The sequence below is a fragment of the Haplochromis burtoni genome, unplaced genomic scaffold (assembly GCF_018398535.1).
Source record: "Haplochromis burtoni strain Fernald_Lab_line unplaced genomic scaffold, NCSU_Asbu1 Contig_133, whole genome shotgun sequence".
In the NCBI taxonomy this organism is placed as follows: Eukaryota; Metazoa; Chordata; class Actinopteri; order Cichliformes; family Cichlidae; genus Haplochromis; species Haplochromis burtoni.
Window position 1 is genome coordinate 707,194 of NW_024582494.1, and position 22,841 is coordinate 730,034.

Genomic DNA, 22,841 nt, shown 5'->3' on the forward strand with positions numbered 1-22,841 from the left:
CTTTGATATTTGGCGCCCGGTGAATGTAAAAACAAAGAATTACCAGATTTTTTTTTTTACCTTATTTTTGTTTTTAAGAAAAAGCAGAACCACACATGAGGAGATTCATTTACAATTCTGATAGAACAGTAGCAGCATAATGTCCTCGTAAGTGGATTTCAGGCCCTTGTAGAGCAAAATTGAGTATTTTGGTCTAAATAACCCAAAATGTGATGTCCACATATGTGGACGCAGGTCCTAGGAGGTTAAATACATTTCTTTACATATAGAGAAGCTGAATGAACCTAAACCCATTTCGTGTCTCCCTGCACTCCTTACACGATGGCTCTGTGAGCCTGTCACACAGTGTGGACTCACCCAAACAGGCCCCGCTGGGAGACAGCTTGAAGCCTTGCGAGCACTCGCAGCGGTAGCTGCCGGGAATGTTGATGCAGTTGGCGTTGCGCTGGCACAGGTTGTCCCCGCTGTTACACTCATCGATATCTACGCCAGAGGAAGGAGGAGAGAAACAGTGGGCATCAATCACAGGCTCTGTAACTGTCTGGTCAGAGCACGGCGTCAGCTCGCGGACAGCAGGAAACACAACAGCGCCATTTTGGCTCTGATACGGTACAGACAGCTGCTGACTGGCTGACTGATGGCTCTGGCAGGTACTTCCACTTAGAGCCACTGTGCTTTTTTACAAGGAGACACCTCTTGTTGGTAAAGGCAGCAATGACTAAATTGGTAGAAGTGACTGTAAAAGCAACTATCAGAGTATTAATTCGAGTGTGCACAGAGTCTTCCCCTGTCGCACTGAGGATGGTGTGAGGATTACAAAGGACATTTCAGACCAAATGTCACTGAAAGCCTGAGTGCTACCTTCACAGATCAGTAGTATGTTGTTGTAGCTGAAGCCCATCGGACATTCACATCGGAAGCTCCCAATCTGGTTGATGCACACTCCATGGGCGCAGATGCCAGGAATCTCCCTGCACTCGTCAATATCTGCAGAAAATCACCACCGTGGTCTATTTACGAGGCACAGCAGTGAACATGCACGATTAGCAGGTGGGGCTCTTGATGTCGTAATACTTACCAATTGGTTTGCCAGTATGGATGTCAATAATGAAGCCAGGAGCCTGGTTACCACACAGCAGCTGGTATTCAGCTGGAGAAAAAGAAATCCAGTGAGAATCAGCGATGGGAAACAGGCTGTAGCTCGTGTTTCGAGGACTTTGTTGGAACTCACTGGTGGCAGGAGTTGGACAGGCTTCACACGGCTTGTTCCAAGCTTTTCCCACGTTGTAGGCACAGCAGCACATCTTCTTGGTCATGTTGAAGGACAGCTCGTTCTCACACGTGTCGTTGAAGTTGCGGTAGCACACGCTCTTTCTCATGTCTGCCATACGAGAAGGAAAGTAGTCATCAGGAAAGGTCATTAAATAAGCAACAGCGAGGACGAATCTGCTCCACCCACCCATGCAGTTGTTTCCTCCATTGACCTGCATGTACTCAGGCGGACACACACAAGTGTAGTTGCCCAGAGTGTTGTAGCAGGTGCCGGGCCCGCAGATCCCAGTGTGAGTCGTGCACTCATCGATATCTGCAAATAAAGCATGAGCAGCGTGTCAAAGACCTGCTGCTGGGCGATCGTTATCAGCTCTGGACATCTGAGTCACGCTTATTTCAGACTGGATCTGACATTTTATTATCGTTACAATTTTACTTTGTTACTTTTTCTCCATAATTTAATCCACAATTAATATCAGCTACTAGCAACAGCATTAGCTAATAAAATGTTCTATTTCATGGACTTATCTACAAGATGTGTCCGCATTTCTCACCACTACTTGTAACATTAATAACAAATTATGTATTAATTACATATTTCATGTAATGGGGGTAAAAGTGAAAACAATGTAACCAGAGGTGGGCAGAGTAGCCAAACAGTGACAGCAGCACTACCTCAACATAGTTTTACTCAAGTAAAAGTACAAAGTAGCCTCCAAGACATTACTCTAGTAAGAGTAAAAAAGTATTTAGTAAAAAAGGCTACTTGAGTACTGAGTAACTGATCATCTGATTTAATGTTTAGTGCAAATGTTGGTATTTTAAGGACTGAAAAGAATAAATCTAAGCAGCAGAAAGACGTTTCCAAATCATTATTAAACTAATATTTAGAGAAGGTAATATAGATGTAATTATATAAATACATGTTCGAACAGAGTGATGGTGTAACTTCATCTCCAACAGGCGGAGCAGACGCAGTAACACTAACAAACTGCAGGTTTGTGTCTCCTGCATTTTTGGTTCAAACGTGTTTATTATTCACTCGAGAAAGAGTCGCGATACTTCATCATAATATTACTCGAGTAAAATTAAAAAGTGTAATGTAGTAAAACTACTCCTAAAGTAATTTTTCCAAAAAGTTACTCAGTAAATGTAACTGAGTAAATGTAATTAGTTACTACCGGCCTCTGTAATTAACATATATTGTACAGGCACAGTGGTGAGACTCATATTAAGCACGTGAAGAGAAACAGAAACAACACTGACGAGTGGCTGTGTACAGGACTACTGAGTAATTACTGTGTAACTCAATTTACTGTAAGTGTTTGTGCTTGAATGTTGTTGTGTGTGTGTGTGTGTGTGTGTGTGTGTGTGTGTGTGTGTGTGTGTGTGTGTGTGCGCGCAGTTAGGCAGCAAATGAATACAAAATAAAACATTAAAAACATCTTGACTTTACTGTTTATCTGATGAACAAGAAAGGAAGTGACTCAATAAATAAAAACGATGCAGTCGTACAACTGAAAGAACTCTAATAAGAGGAGGACGGTTGTCAGACATCCTCAGCAGGCACGAAGGAGGAGGACAGGAGGGCCCGGGACACGCTCCATCATCACATGACCCGGGCTCAGGGTCCGACTGCATGTTTACCTCATATGTTTATATCACGTGTGATTAATACTAATATTTAAAAATAACTGCTAAGGTTTCTCCTCACACCTGTTCACTTATTTCAATTCTTAAACTGCAGTTTCTCATTGGTTTGTTTTCAGAGTAGCTGAGGTTATCTGTGCATGTTTCCTTGGTTACAGCAGACGTACACCCTGGTGTAGCTCTGACAGGAAGTGTCTATAACGAGGGGCGAAACAGGATGTTTAACTGTGATTTCAGCTCTCACCTTCGCAGATGCGAGTCTCTTCATTGAGGTAGTACCCTGGTGGACACTCACACTGGAAACTGCCAAATGTGTTGACACAGTTTCCACCCTGGCAGAGGCCTGGAAGCTCCTGGCACTCGTCAATATCTGGAAAAGAATTCGCTTTGTTACATGCATCAGTGACACCAACGTGTTGTCTTTAAACACAGGACAGAAAACAACGTTTTACCCTCCAGGATGACCGTGATGGGGTTGGGTCTGAATCCTTCTCCTCCCGGACACAGAGTCTTATAGTCGGCTGCAGACGAGACAGAGACACACATGCAGGTTTGCATTTGGAAATAAACACTGTACATAAATGAAGCGAGTGGGTCTGTGCATACTGGAGTTGAGCGGGGGGCACAGTTCACAGGGGTTTCCCCAGGCGACCCCCTCTGAGCAACAGCAGGAAGCTCGGGTCACACCCACTCCGATCTCTGCGCTGCAGGAGATTCCTCCATCGCCGCGGGCGAGGACATCCAGGAAGCAGTTCCCAACACGGGTGTCTGAAAAAGACACCGAACGGCAGCGAGTCCAAGAATGAAACGAGCAACGTTTTGGGCGGCGCACAGATATGTTAAACACATTAAACTTCATTATGCTGTGTGACCCATCCCGGCACAGAACAAACTGCATTTCTCAGTGTGACTCACCCACGCAGCCCACTCCTGTGGGGTTGAGCTCAAAGTCAGGTGGACAGTTGCACAGGTAGCTTCCTGGTGTGTTCACGCAGAGTCCATTGATGCAGTTAACAGGGTCCGCACACTCGTTGATGTCTGCGTTGACATGCAATCAGAAAACTTGTTCATATAAATGGAAAAAGCAGATGAAAAAAACCATTAATGAGCTGAGACAGAAGCACAAACCAGTGCAGTTTCCTCCACTGCGGTCCAGTTCGTAGCCATCGTCACACACGCAGCGGAACATCCCTGGAAGGTTCTGGCACGTTCCAAACACGCAGATGTTCTGGAAGTTACACTCATCGATGTCTGTGGGGAGGAGACAAGTTTGGGTTTTTGTCTTTTTGACACCACCTGTTTGGAAGGAAAACGAGTAAAGTGAGCAGCACCTTGGCAGGCCTTGCTATCTTCTGTAGGAGTGAAGCCCATCTCACACTCGCAGCGATAGCCTCCCGGGGCGTTCAGACACTGGCCGTTCTCACACAGGTTCACATTGTCTGCACACTCGTCCATGTCTGCGAGAGATATGTTAAAAACTTACTGTGCCCTGCACACGCAGGCTTTAATCGGGACAGCTCTGACAGTCTTACCGGAGCATGAAAAGCCATCTCCGTTGAAGCCCTCTTTGCAGGTGCACCTGTAGGATCCCGGCGTGTTGACGCAGTCTGCGTTGGGATTGCAGTTGTGGTCCTCTGCAGCACATTCGTCTTCATCTGCAGGAGACAGAAGTGGAAAGCTTCACATCAGCATATTCTGGATTTAACGAGGTAATTGTATTCCTTCTAGGGGTGGGGAAAAAATCGATTCTGTGTAGTTTCGTGATATTTTGTTTGCTAATAATGTATCGATGCAGGGACAGCAGAAATCGATATTTTGTTACAGAAAAAGGTTTTTGTGCTCTGACTTCAGAGCATGTTGATCCTTTTTCTGAGCAAGAATCCTGACACTGTCAAATGTGTTTAACTTGTTTTATGGCAGCAATAAACATGACAGTTTACTTATTTTAATTTAAGACATGTTTTATTTTAATTAAGTTTAAAACTTTATTTAATGTAAAATTATATTTTGTTTTAATTTACTTTCAAATTCTTCAGTTGCTGAAGGGGCTGCATAGTTTTCATATTGCATAGTTCAGAATAGCTGTAATTGTACCAGATGGTTGCATTCAGTTAAGTTGGACTAGACTGTAATACAAACCGTTCAGTTTGTCAACAATAAAACTGAGATGAGAGAAAGACTGAGTGCGAGACTTTGATATTAGATAAAATGAATATTGATAAAGTTTACCTTTATGTACAGAATCTGAATATCGCAAAATATTTTAAAAAATTGCAATAATATCGTATCGTGCGTTAAGTATTGTGATAATATCGTATCGTGCGTTAAGTATTGTGATAATATCGTATCGTGGGATGTTTGGTGATTCCCACCTCTAATTCCTTCTATGCTCTTTCGAACCCGATGCATCCACATCAACTACACAGTAATACCCACTTACCCACGCATTTGATGCCATCTCCCACCCAGCCGTCTCGGCAGCGGCATTTGAAGCTTCCGGGAAGGTTGACGCAGGCGGCGTGCATGTCACAGTTATGGGATCCGATTTCACACTCGTCAACATCTGGAAATATTCAGAGTTCAGTTAAGCAAAGAACAGGCAGTTTGTTTTCTAGCCCGGTACGAAGAAGAAGCAGGCAGCACTAATAATGTTGGTTTACTCGGGTGAAATTCTCCTTTATTTAACGAAAGGACAACTCTGACCAGGTCTTCACTTTGAATGAATAATTTCTGAACTCTGGATCGGGAACTCTTGTATGCATGAACGAGCTGACTCAGAGAGTCCCGACAGAAGCTCAGGCCGCTCAGCTCGGCCTCTGATGTACCTGTGCAGCCCGTCGATCCCTTTTTGACAAAGTATCCCATCTGACAGTGGCAGATGAAGGAGCCTTTGGTGTTCTCACAGTCACCATGGAGACAGATGTTTGGGTTCAGATCGCACTCGTTCACATCTGAGATGGACAGATGAAGATTATACATGAATGTTCTCACCGTGGAGATTAGAGTGACACAAAATGAGAGTGACAGTGGAAGTCCCACAGATGCTGTGCAGCCACAGAAAGCTCATCTATATTTATAAACGCGTCAGAGACTGAATGAATAAATGAAGGCGGCAGACGAAAAAGACACAAAATCACAAAAGAGGGAAACGGATTTACAGATCAAGACGCCAGCGTTGGCTTCACACTCAAATTATAGGCCTACCGATACAGGTCCTCATATCCATGGAGGCCATGAACCCATCGAAACACAAGCAGCGATAGTCTCCAGGGATGTTGCTGCACTGGCCTCCGTCGCAGATGTCTGGAGTCTCCTCACACTCATCGATATCTGACAGCACAGGCAGACCGTTCAGTCTCCACACGCAGCGACGCAGTAACATTTCTCCTTCATGCTGTCTCTTTACCTGCACAGGTCCTGAGGTCAGGCATAAGTGCATATCCCTCGCTGCAGCTGCACTCGTAGCTGCCCTCTGAGTTGGTGCAGTGGGTCTCGCAGCCTCCGTTCATGATGGTGCACTCATCGATATCTGCAATGAGAGGTCGCAGCTATGAATGAAAACACGCATCGTCTGTGTTATTCGGGCGTTTGGGTTTCTAAGTGATTAAAGTTCATGTTCTGTCATAGTTTTATTTTATGTTTTCAGTTCTGTTATCTTCTGATGTGGGGCTTTGGTTCCTCTAGTTCTAGTTCTCTTCGTTCCCTTTAGCATTCCCATTCTCTTCCAGCAGTCCCATCTTTGTGGAAGTCCTCCTGTCTCTCTTCCTGTTTTATTTTGGTAAGTGTGTCGTGAGCTGAGTGTCGCTTCCTGTCTTGTTTGGTTTGTTGTCTGCAGCTGTGTTCCCACCTGTTGCCTCATTACTCTTTGTATAAACGGTGTCAGTCTCCCTTTCCGCCCCCACTCATGTTTCTGTCCTGCATGATAATCATTAAAGCTTGTCTCGGTTATTTCTCTGCTGCATCCGCGCCGCAGATGACTGGACAGCCTTAAACAGTCTGGTTCTTATGTGAACTTTTCTACTCTAGCTGAAGACTCGCAGCACTTCATACAACTTCTTCTTCTCTGGTGTACAGACTGGAGGATCAGCCGGGGAACGACCTCCAACCTCCTGATCAGTAGATGACCTGCTCCGCCTCCTGAGCTCCCATCATCTTTGCTGTTGCTGGTGCCTCGCTTTCACACGCCCTCTAGTATGACTTTAGCTCTACTCACCAACGCAGCCCTGTCGGTCTGGTGTGGCCTGGTAACCGGTGTCACAGGAGCACTGGTAAGTTCCCATCATGTTGACGCACTGGCCATTCTTGCACAAGTTGTCGCTCAGCTGGCACTCATTCACATCTGAACCAACAACAAGGTGCAGAGACTTTAAAATGATACGAAACTGTTTTTGGTTAATTATTAAAGACGTCTTAGGAGGATGAATGAATGCACGGCACTGGCAGCGTGACGCATGCTGCACCTTCGCAGGCCGATCCATCTGTGCTGAGCGCGTGTCCAGGGGGACATTCACACTCGTAGCTCCCTTCTGTGTTCAGGCAGGTTCCTCCTTGACAAAGCAGTGGGTTTCTCTCACACTCATCGACGTCTGTGAGGCAATAAAAGACAGCAGGACACAGAGGAAGTCAAAGGGAAAAGCTAAATATCGGCTGGACTGACGTCACTTTCCGTGTGGCGTCTCAAAACTCTCTGAGCGTGGTTCATCCGTACCCATGCAGTTCTTCATCATCATGAAGCCACTCTCATAGCCCTCAAAGCATTCGCACTCAAAGCTGCCGGGCGTGTTGACGCATGTACCGTGACCGCACAGGTCGGGAGAGATTCGGCACTCGTCGATATCTGAAACACAAACACAGAACGAGTGCTCGCTGCGTGCTCGTTACAGGAGACGGTGACGTTGCGCTTAGCTGCGGCCTGCGCCCATCGTTCACACCTGTGCAGTTCCTCTCGTCGGAGGTGAGAGCGAATCCGTTGTTGCACCGACACCGGAAGCTGCCGATGGTATTTCTGCAGGTGCCGTAGGTGCACAGACCACGGAAAACCTTACACTCGTTCACATCTGAAAACAAACACAGAGAACGTGAAGCAAAAGAACGTATGGAAGCTGTGCATATTCAGGAAGCGGAGAGTGACCTTTGTAGAAGGGTCTGCCCGTCAGGATGTCTCCTCTGTTGGCAAAGCCATGTCCTCGGGGACAGATGGCTCTGTACTCAGGTGAGCCCTGTTTGGGACACTCCTCACAGTCGACACCCCAGGCAGCACCCACTGAGCAGCAGCACATGTCCAGACGGTATCTCCCAGGCACCGGCTCGCCACACTCATCCTCGTGCCACTTCAGGTAGCACTGCTCACTGCGCATGTCTAGAAAAATTGAAAATGAAAGTCATTTGTCCCAGAACTTTGGAAGAAAGGATGGTGTCTGATTTCACGGCAGTCCTCTTACCCACGCAGGTGCGCCCAGAGCTGTCCAAGGTGAGACCTTCGGCGCACTCGCAGCGGAATGAGCCCTGGGTGTTCACACAGCGGCCATTTTTGCATACTCCGGGGAACACCTCGCACTCGTTAATGTCTGCATTTGGAGAATCAAAACAATATTTTGAAGCAATCTGCAGGCACACGTTACAGGAAGTAATGATTCCACAAAGGTCAGTTCTCAGTTAGACATCAGATGTTCTCACCTTCACAGACGAGGCCCTTCATGCGAGCAAATCCTCGGGAACAAGCGGTGTCTGAGAACCACGAGAAATCAAGATGTGATGTAAAGTATTTCTATGAAGCAATAGTTTGGTTTATATTTGATTTAATAAACTGCCACAGGTATGTAGCTGTAATTAACACATCTACGAGTCTACGGACCGATCTCGCAGGGTTCACACGGGCTGCCCCACGCAGCTCCCAGCGTGGAGCAGCACTCAGACTTTAGCGTGGCTCCGTTGATGTTGACTTCACAGCGGTTGTCCTGAATCGTAAGCCAGCAGGTACTCTTCATGCTATCTGTAGAGCCAAAGAACAACAGCGTGAGTAAAGTATCGCTGTCGCAGTGACAGCTTTGCTCTAAAAGCACACGGAGTCGCGGTCTTTGAGATTTAGGAGACAGATTCATATTCTAGTTTCAGTTGGGCTTTTAGTATTTTGTAGCACATCTGACTTGGTTACTCCCAGTTCCTGCTTCCTTTGGTGTCCAGCCTGCTCCCAGTCTGTCGTGTCCTGACTGTCCCATGTGGGTAATAGTTTTAATAATGTGAGCACCATGAGTGGGAGACGGCCTACGATGAGTTGAAAGATGAACTTGTTCTTTATTCCTGTATCACTTTGTGTGTCACCACGCCCTCCCCTCCCTGCACTCTCTGCTTTTGTGTCCCAGTATTTTTATTGGCCCCGTATGAAAAAAGTCTGCTCGTGTCTCGGTTGTTTCCTGTTTTATTTTGATAGTCTCCTGCCTCGTGTGCTTTATGTTTTGTTTCGCTTTCCTTGTCTCAAAATGAGGGAACAGGTCACAGCTGCGTTCCCTCATTTTCCTGTGTGTTCATGTCTGCGTCTCCCTCTCTGTGTGAGTCTGTCGTCGTGTTTGCCTCTAAAGTTCTTTCGTTTGGATTTCCAGTTTCATGTGTTGTGTTGTTTTGTTGTGAGGCGTCTGCAGCAAAGCTGCTCGGAGTTTTACTCTGAGTCTGTCGAGCCGTTTGGGCCTTTTCCTTCCTGCCTCACAGCTGAATAATAAAACCTTTTCCTCCTCCATCCTCCACGGGACGGGCTCTCAGCATAGCAAGTTGGACTCAGCCAGAGGAACCAGAGACGAGCACAACCGGCTCATGTACCGTGCATGAGCATTCATTCAATGACACATTCACCCTTCCAGCTGTAGTGATGGCATGCAGCTTCTTCAGAGAGATTTCCAAAATAAAACCTCTTAAAAATCATCATTTTAAATCTGTGGCAGATTTCTCTGAGGTAAAGAATCAAGGCCAGGCATGCAAGTGTTTATCTGAAAAGTCTTTTTGTGTGTTGCTGTGTCTGTGAGACCATCTGAGGGTGATAATCCTCCTGGATCGCTCCTGAAAACCTCAGCGTTTGTTTACAAAAGTGGAGAGCAGACGTGGACTAAAATTACTCGAAGGAAAAGAAATTATTGGTGTAATTGTCTCACACAAGCTGTGTCTTGGACCCCGCAGTGCTTCCTTAATTTGCACTGACCATTGAGGAGGAGCAGGATCTTACCCACGCAGATGGTGTTGGTGGAGTCCAGCTTGCTGCCGTGGGTGCACTCGCAGTGGAAAGACCCAGCCACGTTACGACATGCGCCATTGATGCACGGGCTGGACTCACACTCATTGATGTCTGAAACACAGGCGAGCACAGAGCTGAGGTCAGAGCTGGTTCTAATTCATCATCATTGTTTGACACACACACAACATTTTGTTATCGTGTGTGTGTGCGCTCACCTTCACAGGTCTCTGACTCCGGCTTGAAAACAAACCCTTTAGGACAGAAGCATGTGTAGGAGCCAGGAGTGTTTCTGCACTGGCCGTTGTCACAGAGCAGACGGTTCACCAGACACTCGTTGATGTCTGCCAGAAAGAGGAAACAGAGTGCTGTTTGGTCACTGCGTCCAAACAGGAGTAATGCAAAGAAACAAACATGCAAACCATCAGAACCTGTAATGTTTACCCTCTGACATGTACCAGCTGAGCTAACGTTAGCTGCTCTAGCTCTGTAGGCCTGTCAGTATCGTACAGAACTGAACAACAGCTTATATGAGTCCAACACATTCATGTTTGTGCAGTGATTTAAGCTGTTCACTTATTTCTTTTTTGACATTTTCATGTATCTAACAGCTGAAACTGCAAAAGTAGAAACGTTGTGGTCAAAAATGAGTTTCTATACGCTGCTGCTCCACGTGGCTCGCACCGAAAGCACAGCTAACTTTGAAAAGCACAGTTACGAACCACTTCAGACCGACTCACCGACACAGTTCTTGCCACTGGTGTCGGACTCGTAGCCAGCGTTGCAGATGCAACGGTAGCTTCCCCTGAGGTTCTCGCAAATGCCGTTCTGGCAGATGTCCGGGTCCAAGGCGCACTCGTTGATATCTGGGAAACATCATATTTTATTCAGATGATGCTGAAGATTTTTTAACGACACTGTGGTTACTTTCAAGCTTCCTGCTCACCCCTGCCATCAGCTGTGATGCCAATGCCACTGCTGCACACGGCCTGGAACTCAGCTGGGCAGAAAGGATGTGATGAAAATTAGATTTGTGCGAGCTGAATGTTCGGCTTCGTTATCATTTTCAGACCATAACTGCTAATCAAGTGTAAGATGAACCAAAGAGGGTACCTGAGTTTCTGGCAGGGCAAGGTTGGCAAGGCTCCCCAAAGCCATGTTCCGGATTGGCACAGCAGCACTCCGACTTGGTCACTGCACCTGGGAACGGGCGCGAGCACGTGCCCATCTTGATAGCGCCATAGCAGGTGGTCCGCATGTGTGTGTCCACACACACTCGACCATCCACATCGACAGCCAGGCCCGGTGGGCACTCGCAGCGGAAGGAGCCCTCAGAGTTGATGCAGCGGCCGTTCATGCAAATGCCAGGTGTCTGACACTCATCGATATCTGACAGAGAGACGGTGCCAATGCATCACATCGGGTCACGCTCGGTTTGTCATACAAGACTATAACAACCAGAATTACAACCGGTTTCCTCCAGAATGATTTATTGTTTGCATTACTCTCTCACAGCTGCTTCAAATGTTCTTTTCGTGCATGCAGAGTTATTTTGTTCCATTTAGTTTTATTCAAAGTAGCCTGCTGTATACAGCGATGAAAAAAGAATAGTGTTGGTTTAGTTTGATGTTTGCAGAGTCTGCAGGTACATGAAGACAGAACGAGGTCACTCAGAGTTTAGATGATCTGGTTTAGCCGTGTGTGTTTTGGCCGTGCGAGCGCTCTGTACTGCCATTCCCATGACGATCGTTCCGATCGTCATGGGAATGGCGGCTCCTCTTGAATGTTGAAGACAAAATCTCTCGACAGAGATTCGGAAATTCATCAATCTTTCTTTTTCTGGGCTCTGCATAAAAACATTTTGGGGGAAGCCTCAAATACTCTGACTACTGAAGCAAAACTTCAAAAGGTCAACGGAGAATCTGCAGAATTTCAAACAACACCAAATCTGTCATCGCCGTTTTGAAGCAGAACGTCTTCGGCTGACTGTTAGTCTGCGTTTGTACTTAATAAATCGACATACCGGTGCAGTAGCGCCCGCTGGGTGCAAGTGCAAAGCCAGGCTTGCAGATGCACTTAAAGCTGCCGTCCTCGTTGATGCACATGCCGTTCAGACACATGTTGGTGGTGGCACATTCGTCGTGATCTAGAGCGGACCGAGAGGAAACGTTCATAGAGCTGCCGGCTTATGTGAGCTTCAGCAGTCTCTGGATTTGCTCCTTACCAATGCAGTTCTTTCCATCAGGGGTGAGCTCAAAGCCAGCATTACAGATGCACTGAAAGCTTCCTTCAGTGTTGACGCAGCGGCCATTGCGACACATCACTCCATTCACAATACACTCATCGATATCTTAAAAAGAAGAAAGACGGCTCCTTAAATGCTCTCTGAAAGTAAAAAACTTGAGTGAAAGGAAAACACAGATTTTATGATGCGACTTTGTTTTCACAGACATACCAATGCAGGCCTGTTTTGTGGGGGTTCCCTGATACCCCTCGTGGCACTTGCAGTGGTATGATCCATCTGTGTTGGCACAGTCTCCATTGACACATGGATTACTCACACATTCATCCACGTCTGGAGCGGGAAAATAAGAGCACATAAAAGGTCAGAATAAACACGAACACCACGCTTCACATTTCAGACCCACGTTTGAATCAAGTTCCTTAGACTGGCAGAAGATGGCAGTGCAGTGCATGCAGTTAACTGCGGCGCTGCATGTACCCTCCACAACATGCAGCGTGTTTCTTACCAATGCACTCCCCACGAACATCCTGTTTGTAGCCCATGTTGCACTCGCAGCGGTAGCTTGTCGGCGTTGGGATGCACCGTCCGTTCAGACACAGGTTGGTAAAGTGTTTGCACACGTCCACCGTTTCATTCACAGTAACGGTGCCTGAGGAGACAAAACAGGCCCGTGAAGCAGACAGCACAGACACAAAGTCTGTCATCTAAATCTCCTTTAAAAGAATCATTCGGATGCACAGAGGGACAGACTTATGTGCTGGACGGTTCCCCCGTTGTTCCCAAACGTTCCTCCCCCGTTGTTCCCAAATGTTCCTCCTCCGTTGTTCCCAAACGTTCCTCCTCCGTTGTTCCCAAACGTTCCTCCTCCGTTGCCGATCCCTCCGTTACCGTTGCCATTGGGGAACTTGAATCCATAGGGGTAGTGTCCATTGTGGTGTTGAGAGAAACCGTGTACTTGAGGAACGCCCACAATACACAGACGCCTGAACTCATCTGCCAGAGAAAGCAGAGCACAGATCAGTGGATCCCAACAACTGTTTGATTCAGAGAGCCAAGAAAAACCATTTACGTGGATTATTACAGCGATTTGGACTGAAAGGCCTCGACGGCTTAAAGCTGCAGCGTGGATCCACCTGAAATATCCGCTTCCTTCAGCTGCAGTGAGGCCATCGAGTAGAACCTGACTGAGTAATATGATGAAAACGACATGCACATAATAGACATGCAGCTATGTATGCACACGTGCTTTTTAGCAGGTAACATGGACAAATGTTAACCTCTTAGTTTGGGAAGTCCCGATAAATCAAAGCACACGAGCCGAAGTTTAACGGGGGAAGAGAGCGAGCACTCTGCAACAGAGTCTGGGTCACATGGTCTCACGCAGCTTGAGCAGGGGGATGATGGGTAATTATGTCCACATAAGTCCTTTCCATGCTTCTTTGTTTGCTCTTTGTTCATGACATCATGCTCATCAGTGGATGATGCCCTTACCTTTATGTCAGAGCTGCAACACAAACTCAGCCTCACGCTTACAGCGTCGTTTAGTTTGACTGTGCTGAAGGTGCTGGATGGTTTTTCCTTATTTTAATCTCATATGTATCTCACAGAATGAGCCAACATGTATTTTTTATTATCAGTTTCTCCTAAAAACTCTCTAAGAAGCGTTGCCAACATGGTGTAGCTGAAGTACAGACGGGAGGCAGAGCCTCCAGCTTCCAGACCACAGCTCCCAGTTTGGGTTTGGGAGAAGGACGCCCTCTCTACCTTTATGATGAGGCTTTTTTAAAGCTTACAGTCAGAGCTGGAGCAGTCATGCTGCAACAGGCAGCTGCTGGGGGATTCCCATGATGCACTGGGTGTTTCTTTATCAGTCACCTTTGTGTTTACGCAGCTCTCTGCATTTAATCAGTAGTTATTATTATTGTCTGGATCGCTTCCACAGCGTGTCTGTTGTCCTGTCCCCTCACACCCAACCAGTCACAGCGATTCTGTTTCAATTCAACTTTATTTACACAGCACCAAATCACATCAACAGTCGCCTCAAGGCACTTTCTATTGTAAAGTAGAGCCTACAATGATACATACAGAGAAAAACCCAACAATCATATGAGCAAGCGCTTTGGCGACAGTGGGGAGGAAGAAACCTCTGGCAGGACCAGGCTCAGGAAGGGGCGGGGCCATCTGAGAGAAGGAAGACCTCCCTGGGCCAGGGTCTCTTCCTGTTTAAAGGGAGGTTTTCCTTCCCACCCTTGACAAGTGCTTGTTTGTAGCGGGTCATTCGATTGTGGAGTTTTCGCTCCATTATTGTAAAACCTTTTCCTCACAACACGAAGCACCTCGAGGTGACCTTGTTGTGTCGGTGCTATATGAATACAAATGAGCTGAACATATACTCACCAGAGCCTCTGACGGGGCACATCTCAGGGATCTGCCCTAAAGCCCAGCATCGTCCCGTCTCACAGCAGCACTGCATCTTGGTGTACTGACCAGTCAGATCTGCAGCACAGCGACCGTTTGCCAGAGCAGAGAAACAGGTTCCCGCACGCTGATCTGAAGAAAGAGAAGAATATCAGGTTGCTGAAAATACAGCAACAACTTAAAGACTTCATGCAAACAGGACAGCAAAACAAAGCTTTGTCGCAGGCCGCTGAGTTACGATTTAAAACATTCAAATCAACACAAGTTTAGGTCAGAAGGCTGTGCTGCCCTCTGTGTGGTGCCTGGGAGGAAGTTTCTTTATAGGTTAGCAGTGGGAAAGGTTGCCTGGGCTTTCAACTAACAGCAGGCATCTGAAGGGCCTCCAAAAGAGAGGTCTTATTTGTTACAGTCGGCCAGGTCGGGGTCAATGGGGCAGGATGTGGGGCGGGGCTTCAGTGAGCGTATGTAAGGAGGTGACTGAGGGGGAAGCAAAAACCAAAAGACAGAAAAAATCAAGGCAAAGTGTCATTTTTATCTTTTTATAAACTGAAAGACAAACGTGAAGGAGATGTTTAAGAAAAGGAAAAACTAGGGAGCAGGGTGGGGGTCAGGGGCTGAGGGAGGAGTGCAAGTCGATTAACTCACTAATGAGCCAGCAGTCTGGAATTAATCAGTTCCATGTGGCGCAGTTCTTGCCAATTAGAAAGAACATGCGGTGCTGTGCTGCGAGCACACATATACAGTGCAGCACGCAGGCTCATGTTTGCAGGCAGCACTGAGGTATACCTTCCATACATATTCACAAACATATGCTTTTCCACACATGCAAGTACACAGTGCACGCAACCAACTCCACAAACTATAAGCTCCAGACGGTACGACGCAGCTTTAGGCACGGTGGAGGAGAAAGGGAGCGGGGAGGGAGGTGCTGATGAGGATGGTGATGACTTCGATTGGATCCAGATGTTGGTTTGCTCACTAGTGTTGCTCCAGTGCACGAGCATATGCTTTCATTTGGTGAGGTGTTTTTACAGACTGACTGACTGGACAGGTCTTCTTTTCTTTTTCTCTTCCAAACTTTCACTGTGTGACGGAGCATTAGGCTCTGATTAGTGTCAGCGGCCCCAACAGGTCCCAGCGGTCCACTTCATCACAGCACAGCGCATCCAACAGAGACGAGAACAAACATGCTGCTTCTAAAACACGAGAGCAAACAAACAGTATGCTCTGTAAAAATGATTCACTCCTGTGAATTTACTCTAACCACAAAAACCAAAGAGATCATGTATGGAGCTGAGAGCCCAGCAGTCACATGTTGAGGAAACAAGCTGAGATTGTCTTCTGTTTTTAAGCCCAGTTTTGTGGGCTTTTTGATTGGTTGGGATAAGTTTACTGATCTCCTCTTGGTTTCCTCTCAATCGAGCCTTTCCAAGGATGTACAGGAGCAAGACCAACATCAAACCGCAACCACAGAAGTAAGGCTCAGGATGTGGATGTCAGAGGGATGTAATGGGGAAAATGGAGGAGGATGGGAGTGTGAGAGTACTCCAGTTTGGGTTTTTTAAAAAAGGAGACAGAATAAGAGAACTGTTCCACTTACAGATAAAATGAGCTCCAGAGTAAATCACTGAGCTGCTAGCTGAGGGAACGAGCTGTGGTGCGAGCCATGCTTCAGGCAGAAGAAGGACGGTGTGAGAGAGACGGGAATAAAGTGAGAGAATAAGGTCTTACTTGAGGGGAAAGGAGAATAACGGGGCTGAAAGTGATAAAGGGAGAAAAATGGCCTCGTGTAAAGACAAACAGATGGAGAAGGACTGAATTCGGTGACCGGAGCACTGAGTCAGTGTAATGCAAACATACCACAGACACATGCACGACCCCTTTTTCATGTACTCTCACATTCCTGCCGGGAGCGACGCTGACCGATCGATCTAAAGAAACCACATTTCTCTTTGAGTGATGGAGGTCGTCAGCACACGTATCGATTAGCAAGGTTTGAAGTCGTGCAGGGACGTACATTTCACTTCTCAGGCCTGACTTTAGAGGTCACAGCTTTTGTCTGAATCTCTTCGCTCTTTGTTTCTTTCACCACGTGCTCAATGCTCAACAATCCCCTACATGACTGCGAGCTCTCTACCTGTGACATCGGCCCGCGCTCTGTGTATGCGCCGTACGGATGCACACATCTGCACATCTGCACGAGGCTCTTCTTGACATTTTCACACAAAGCTCCACTTTTTCCAAAACAAAGTCAGCGAGCCAAATACCTTCCACGGATGATGGATGACATATGTGAAACTAGGGAATAACTTAAATATAGGAATGTTAAGTTTAAGAAAGCACGATGGAAGCAAAGAGGCTGCTTTTCCCTCTGATGTCGTCCGTTTTGGAGCAAAATGACATATTAATGCTGCGTTTCACTGTAGCTCCATATGGGGGGAGGATTGTAGGGGAGTCCATATGGGAACGCAGCAGAAAACGTGTATATATTAACTTTGTACTCGCTCATACTTTTTATTTAATCATGAAAGTGCCCCTGTTTGCAGTTTTGTTACATCATCACACACTGATTCCTAAAATGATGTTGCATAGAGAGGCCACTTTCACAAGTAAATCATATTACGAGGCTCATAAGTCTTATAAGCATAAAATATCAACTGTCCCTTTGCATGTTTGCTAATCCTCGTCCATACGGTCTCCGTTAATACTCCAGAGTCTGACTCGACATGTCAGTTTGTTACGGACTGTGTGTGAGTCACTGTGTGTGAATGAGTCACAGGGATGCTAACATTAGAGCAGATTAATGCTGTCAAGGACAAATAATGTGTGTAAGTTTGTTTTCCCGCACATGGCGACCACAGGTCTGCCGCTCCATTCACCAGAACTCCACTCACAGGAAGCGGCGAAGGAGGGAGGGAGGGAGGTTACCAGCCAGATGTGGAGCTCTTAGCGAGCCAGGGGGCGAGGAAGTGCACAACTGTAAGAGAAAGAAACGTCGAAACTGTTTATGTGTGACTCACCCACACATCTGGAGCCATCTGTGCTGGAGATGTAGCCTCGTGGGCAGGTGCAGACGTAGCTACCGGCGGTGTTGGTGCATTCTCCTCCGTCGCACACACCGGGAACGGTGCTGCATTCGTCGATGTCTGAAAGAGGCCGTTACATCATAAATACCTCCGTTCATCTGATCGTGGAGCACATCTGCTGATGTTCAAATGTTCAGTTCTTTGTTAGGATGCAGTAGCACGCTGCAGTAAAAGTTTATTACACTGGAGCGAGAGTTTCTCCCTCGGGGGAAACCAAATGGATCTGCAGCCTGACAAAGTGGAATTACTTCACTTCTGGTTTGTTCTGTTCTGGCTAAAACTCGAGCTCATCAGCCAAACGTGTAAATAGCAGGAACAATCACGCAGTAAACCACACGGCTCGGAGAAGGAAAGCACATCCGGCTGACCAATGCATCAAGGTAACATCAAAACAACCAATCAGATTACAAAATATCAAACAAACAGAAGAAACTAAGAACAACAATCACAGGCTGGGAACGGGACGTGCAGACTAACACAGAACCTTTTCATGCACGTCTCCTTCGCTCTTACATTTGGTGTCTTGGCCATGGTTAAGCAGAAAAAGCTGAAAATGAAGCCCTGTTGGTGGACAGCCTGCACTGCCAGCCGAGCCTCCAGCGTGGCTGCCAGTAAGTGGGTATAAAATGTATGAAATAAGCAAAGACAATAAATTCATGCACAGTTAATGTTTCCGTTAAAATGAGTCCTGTTGTGCAATGAAAAAAAGAAATAAACAGTAAATGTAGTAACCACAGTTGCTTTCAGTCTAGAAATTACGACTCGACTTGAGGCTAAATTCAGAACAGGATAAAAGCCAAACGCAGCACGGCGGGACTCAGACTTATGCTGGTCTGAGAGCATCGAGGTAGGGCAGCGTCGAGCTCAAGTTGTATTATCCTGTGAGAGAGGTCCTTGTTGCTCCATGATGAGGGAACCCAAAGTTTTATGGTGTGTTACGCTTATTTATCCATATATGTAATTACTGTATAATTACAGCATCGGTGCAGCTCGTGCAGTAATGCACAAGCGAGTGTGCTGAATGCGATCAGCTAGAAAAGGGAAAAGCCTGGTGTAAGTGTTTGTCTTTGCAGGAGTGAAGAGTGTGTAACTTAAATCCACGCGTCCTTTGTCTCTATGTGCCTGCATCTCAGTGTGCAGCTACAGGCTGTCCTCCCCCCGCTGAAGGCCGAGGTGAGGCTGTAAAAGCCCAGGCAAATAAACCTGACGTCAGCAACAGCAAGCCAGACATTACTCCAGCGCTTGAGGGACTGCCTGTGTGTGTGAAAGGAAACGTGTGTCACCTGAATAAATGTCTGCGAACAGCCATCGAGTCTGCTGCGTGTGCACGACTGTGTGTACACGGGAAAAACTCCCACATACATGTAGATAAACTAGAGTGTAATATTCATTTTTTAATCTAAGTGCGACTTTTATATGTGAAAACCGGAGTAAATGCATGTGAATCTGAGGGCAACAGTGAGGTCTGTGTGCAGTGATTAGGTCTCCCAGATGCTGTTAAGTGTTTCTTTGTTCAGCACTAACAGCTGGTTTTGAGCCAAAGCCTTTCCACTGTATTTATGGAAGAAAAATGAAAGGCGAGGCAGAAACAGGGTAAGGAGGGTAAAAAGCAGAGGCTGTTAAGCAGACCGAGCTCAGAAAACAACAGGTGTCCCGGTGGGTTCAGGTACTGTGTGATCAGACACCCACGACATCTCAACCGCTCCAAAACACGACTCCTCTAACAATGAAAGCTCTCATTGTGGCCGCTTGTTCAATAAAACGCTCCCACAGGATCTGGTCTGATTGTGAGGGAGATTTCACTAAACACGGGTTTCCTGCGAATCCGTGACGTACACGCCACAATTGTCCTTTTGTTTTTTACAAGCTTTGCAAACACTAAACTCTTACTCCTTCACTCTGCACGAGTCAAACAAACAAATGGCAATATAAATAATGAAATCAACAAAACAGCACGAGGGCTCGTTTTTCAACCAAATTTCAAAATAATTGAATAATAAGACCAAAAGAAGTCGTTTGCCAAACATGTTTCACACGACACGCCTTATTTCAGCTGTTTTCTGAGGATAAAACCAATTTCATTGCTGTCACCTGCTATTATTATGATCATACCTACTCATATTCTGTTACTGCTTCAGTCCCAAAGGATCCCAAAGTCTCAGGCAGGCTGTTGCCAGACAGGCAGCAGGCTGCTTTCACAACAAATATGTGCTCAAATGTCTCCCAGGCCACATCAACGAGTGGTTTGAGTAATCAGATTACATTGTGTCTTGGTGGTCATCTATGCTTTCTATGATCTGATTGCCCAAGAGCAATTTTACAATGGGAAATATTTGGTGGGAACTCTTGTGGTGCTTTGACCAGCACTAAAGAAATAAAGTCATCCCACAGTTCACACGCGGCTCCTTTTCTCTCTTCTCATCGCTGCGTTCATGCTGCAGATGTCAATAAAGTTGTGGTTGTGAAACTTTAGCATCTGGTTCAAGGCTCCAGCCAGAAGTACAGAGCATGAGCGCGTATTTCAAACCAGCAGGTAGTTTCACAGTTTTCAAACAGCTCAACAAATATCACAAAACATACAAAGTGTTTCTGTGCAGCTGGGCCCACAACACGTCCACAAGCTAGCGGTACAGAAGCTTGTGGACAGACAGGGAGCAACAAAAGGAAATAAGAATAAGATAAATAAAGATGAAATACGTGGGGTTAGGGTTACCCAACCCTACAACCGTCGAATAAACCCTAAAAGGAGGTGAAAGGTTGCAGTGATGCATCCTGTTGGGACGGGTGCAGAGCAAGCTGTGGTGTTCATGGTCAGTATTAGGCTAAATCACGGGTACTAGATGTTAATTCAAATTTAAGATGATCATCTGCTTATAGGTCACAAGTCACAACTACTGGAGTTCATTAGACACATTTTCAGTTTTGTGATTGTTTTACCCAGGCTGCACTGCTGCACCACATATTCCCCGTGGGCCAAACCCCGGTCTAACAGGCCATGCGGAGATGTGATAACTGCCAACACTTGGTGACAAAAAGCTTACAAAGAGCTGCTAAATCTAAGATTATGGGGGGTTTGTGTCCACCTTCATAAACCTTAGAACAGGGGTGTCCAACTCCAGGCCTCGAGGGCCGGCGTCCTGCAGGTTTTTGATGTGTCCTTGATCCAACACAGCTGATTTAAATGACCTCCTCAACATGTCCTGAAGTTCTCCAGAGGCCTGGGAATGAACTAATCATTTGAATCAGGTGTGTAGACCCAGGGTGAGATCTAAAACCTGCAGGGCACCGGCCCTCGAGGCCTGGAGTTCCCCACCCCTGCCTCAGGTGTTTCATACATCCTGCTCCTTCTCTTCTTACTGTAAATCCTGAGCTGCGCTGGCGCTTCGCTAACATCACGTCTGTGACTCTGGTAGATTCAGTGAACTCATCCGCCTCATTTCCTGCTCCATTCACGGAGACATGAATTACTTTTTGTACGTGACGGTAACTGCCTCTCATGAATCTGAAGGTGGGAACCAAAGTTCCCAGCAAATATAAACAGTTGTGTTCGTCTGGTATCTGCTGCTGCTGTTACTCCTGCTCATGAAGCACCCGCGGTCTTGTTCAGCAGAGTAAATGTCATCTGGCTCAAACAGTTTCTGTAATCCTCTCAGACGACTACGAACACATCGGCTTCGGTCCAACAGACACAACCCCTGCCTCGCTAACTATCCGACTGTTTAACCTGGGCATCGTTTAAATTCCACCCAATCGACACGCTGTAACGTGATCCCGCTTGTGTGCGTGCACGTGCTTCAGTGTGTTTGTGTGTATTTATGTGCACATGTCAGGACTACTTTAACTTTGGACACGTCTCCGCTTTTAAAGCGCCTGTGGAGATTTGTCGAGCCAATCCCAGCAAACCCGGCGTTATCGTAAAGTACACAGTCTCGACTGCCTCCCCGTTAAATCAACAAAATCTCATTTACTTTTAGAGGTTTTTTGTTTTTGACACGATTGTGTCCATTTAATGCTTTTGGTTAATTATCTGTAGCCACTAGATGCAGATTAGCACCATGAACTCATGAGGAAAACAATGCCTTGCTCAAGAACGCCCAAGAAAGATAGATGGGAACTTATCTGACTTACTCGCTGCTCACTTTATTTATGCAGATTTGTTCATATAGTCGTTCTAAAATATTCCTAGCTCTTACTTAGAAGGTTTACCTTCACATTTGTGGGTGGTTTCGCTCTGACGGTGGCCAGCAGGGCATTTACATTCATAGGAGCCGACGGTATTGATGCAGTTGCCCCCAGAGCACAGCCCTGGCACTGCCTGGCACTCGTCCACATCTACAAAAAGGAAGCAAAGACACTGAAATTAATGACAAGCAAACGCACATGAGAACAAAGGTTGTAGTAATTACTGGATCCCCAAAGTTTGGGAGGCACAGCGTCTTATAAAGATGAAACCTGCACAGACTAACTTCAACAAGATGCAGCGTTCATGGTGTCAGTTAATGACAGGATCTTTTTGTGTCTGGCAAATACTCTCTCGCTGTAACTCTCCTCTGGTTTTTCTTTTTGCTAAGAGAATGAGTTAAAACAGGCAGTGACTTGGCACCGGCTGCAGAGTCTGAGACCACATCCAGAAAGACCCGCTTCAGCTCTTGCCTGAACAGGAAATGGCTTTTTAAATGTACATTTTTCCCAGCATTCAATGTGAGTCACTTTTACCAGTATTGGGAATATGTCAGTGGGCGTACTCCTTTCAACATAAAAAAATACAAATGGGAATACCTCTGATGTCGTCTGGGGCCGACCACTAAGTAGAGTCAGAGCACCGTGAGTGGCTAATCCCTCAACACTGAGCAACATGAATAAATCTGCATACAATGCTGCTTTAATGGGAAACAGTTTGTTCAATCATGAGCTCTCCGTGGCACGGGCTGGGAAAGAAAGCAACTACTGG

General features: G+C 46.4%; 1 protein-coding gene across 1 annotated transcript in view; it reads right to left on the reverse strand.

Annotated features, from left to right (window-relative positions):
* fbn2b (fibrillin 2b) overlaps nt 1–22,841 on the reverse strand; it is a 64,897-nt gene that overhangs the window by 11,585 nt on the left and 30,471 nt on the right. The window contains exons 8-44 of the mRNA XM_005930953.3: nt 22,097–22,222; nt 17,825–17,950; nt 14,784–14,936; nt 13,137–13,379; nt 12,892–13,035; nt 12,597–12,716; nt 12,366–12,491; nt 12,165–12,287; nt 11,255–11,530; nt 11,088–11,141; nt 10,882–11,007; nt 10,360–10,485; nt 10,136–10,255; nt 8,777–8,914; nt 8,599–8,649; nt 8,364–8,489; nt 8,054–8,281; nt 7,854–7,979; nt 7,631–7,759; nt 7,383–7,508; nt 7,136–7,261; nt 6,329–6,451; nt 6,127–6,252; nt 5,748–5,873; nt 5,363–5,485; nt 4,455–4,577; nt 4,254–4,379; nt 4,051–4,173; nt 3,838–3,960; nt 3,529–3,690; nt 3,375–3,443; nt 3,167–3,292; nt 1,460–1,585; nt 1,232–1,381; nt 1,079–1,150; nt 862–987; nt 358–483 (exon numbers count right to left, since the gene is read on the reverse strand). Of these exons, the coding sequence (XP_005931015.1) occupies nt 358–483; nt 862–987; nt 1,079–1,150; nt 1,232–1,381; nt 1,460–1,585; nt 3,167–3,292; nt 3,375–3,443; nt 3,529–3,690; nt 3,838–3,960; nt 4,051–4,173; nt 4,254–4,379; nt 4,455–4,577; nt 5,363–5,485; nt 5,748–5,873; nt 6,127–6,252; nt 6,329–6,451; nt 7,136–7,261; nt 7,383–7,508; nt 7,631–7,759; nt 7,854–7,979; nt 8,054–8,281; nt 8,364–8,489; nt 8,599–8,649; nt 8,777–8,914; nt 10,136–10,255; nt 10,360–10,485; nt 10,882–11,007; nt 11,088–11,141; nt 11,255–11,530; nt 12,165–12,287; nt 12,366–12,491; nt 12,597–12,716; nt 12,892–13,035; nt 13,137–13,379; nt 14,784–14,936; nt 17,825–17,950; nt 22,097–22,222 (4,863 nt within the window). The remainder of the gene's footprint in view (nt 1–357; nt 484–861; nt 988–1,078; nt 1,151–1,231; nt 1,382–1,459; nt 1,586–3,166; nt 3,293–3,374; nt 3,444–3,528; nt 3,691–3,837; nt 3,961–4,050; nt 4,174–4,253; nt 4,380–4,454; nt 4,578–5,362; nt 5,486–5,747; nt 5,874–6,126; nt 6,253–6,328; nt 6,452–7,135; nt 7,262–7,382; nt 7,509–7,630; nt 7,760–7,853; nt 7,980–8,053; nt 8,282–8,363; nt 8,490–8,598; nt 8,650–8,776; nt 8,915–10,135; nt 10,256–10,359; nt 10,486–10,881; nt 11,008–11,087; nt 11,142–11,254; nt 11,531–12,164; nt 12,288–12,365; nt 12,492–12,596; nt 12,717–12,891; nt 13,036–13,136; nt 13,380–14,783; nt 14,937–17,824; nt 17,951–22,096; nt 22,223–22,841) is intronic.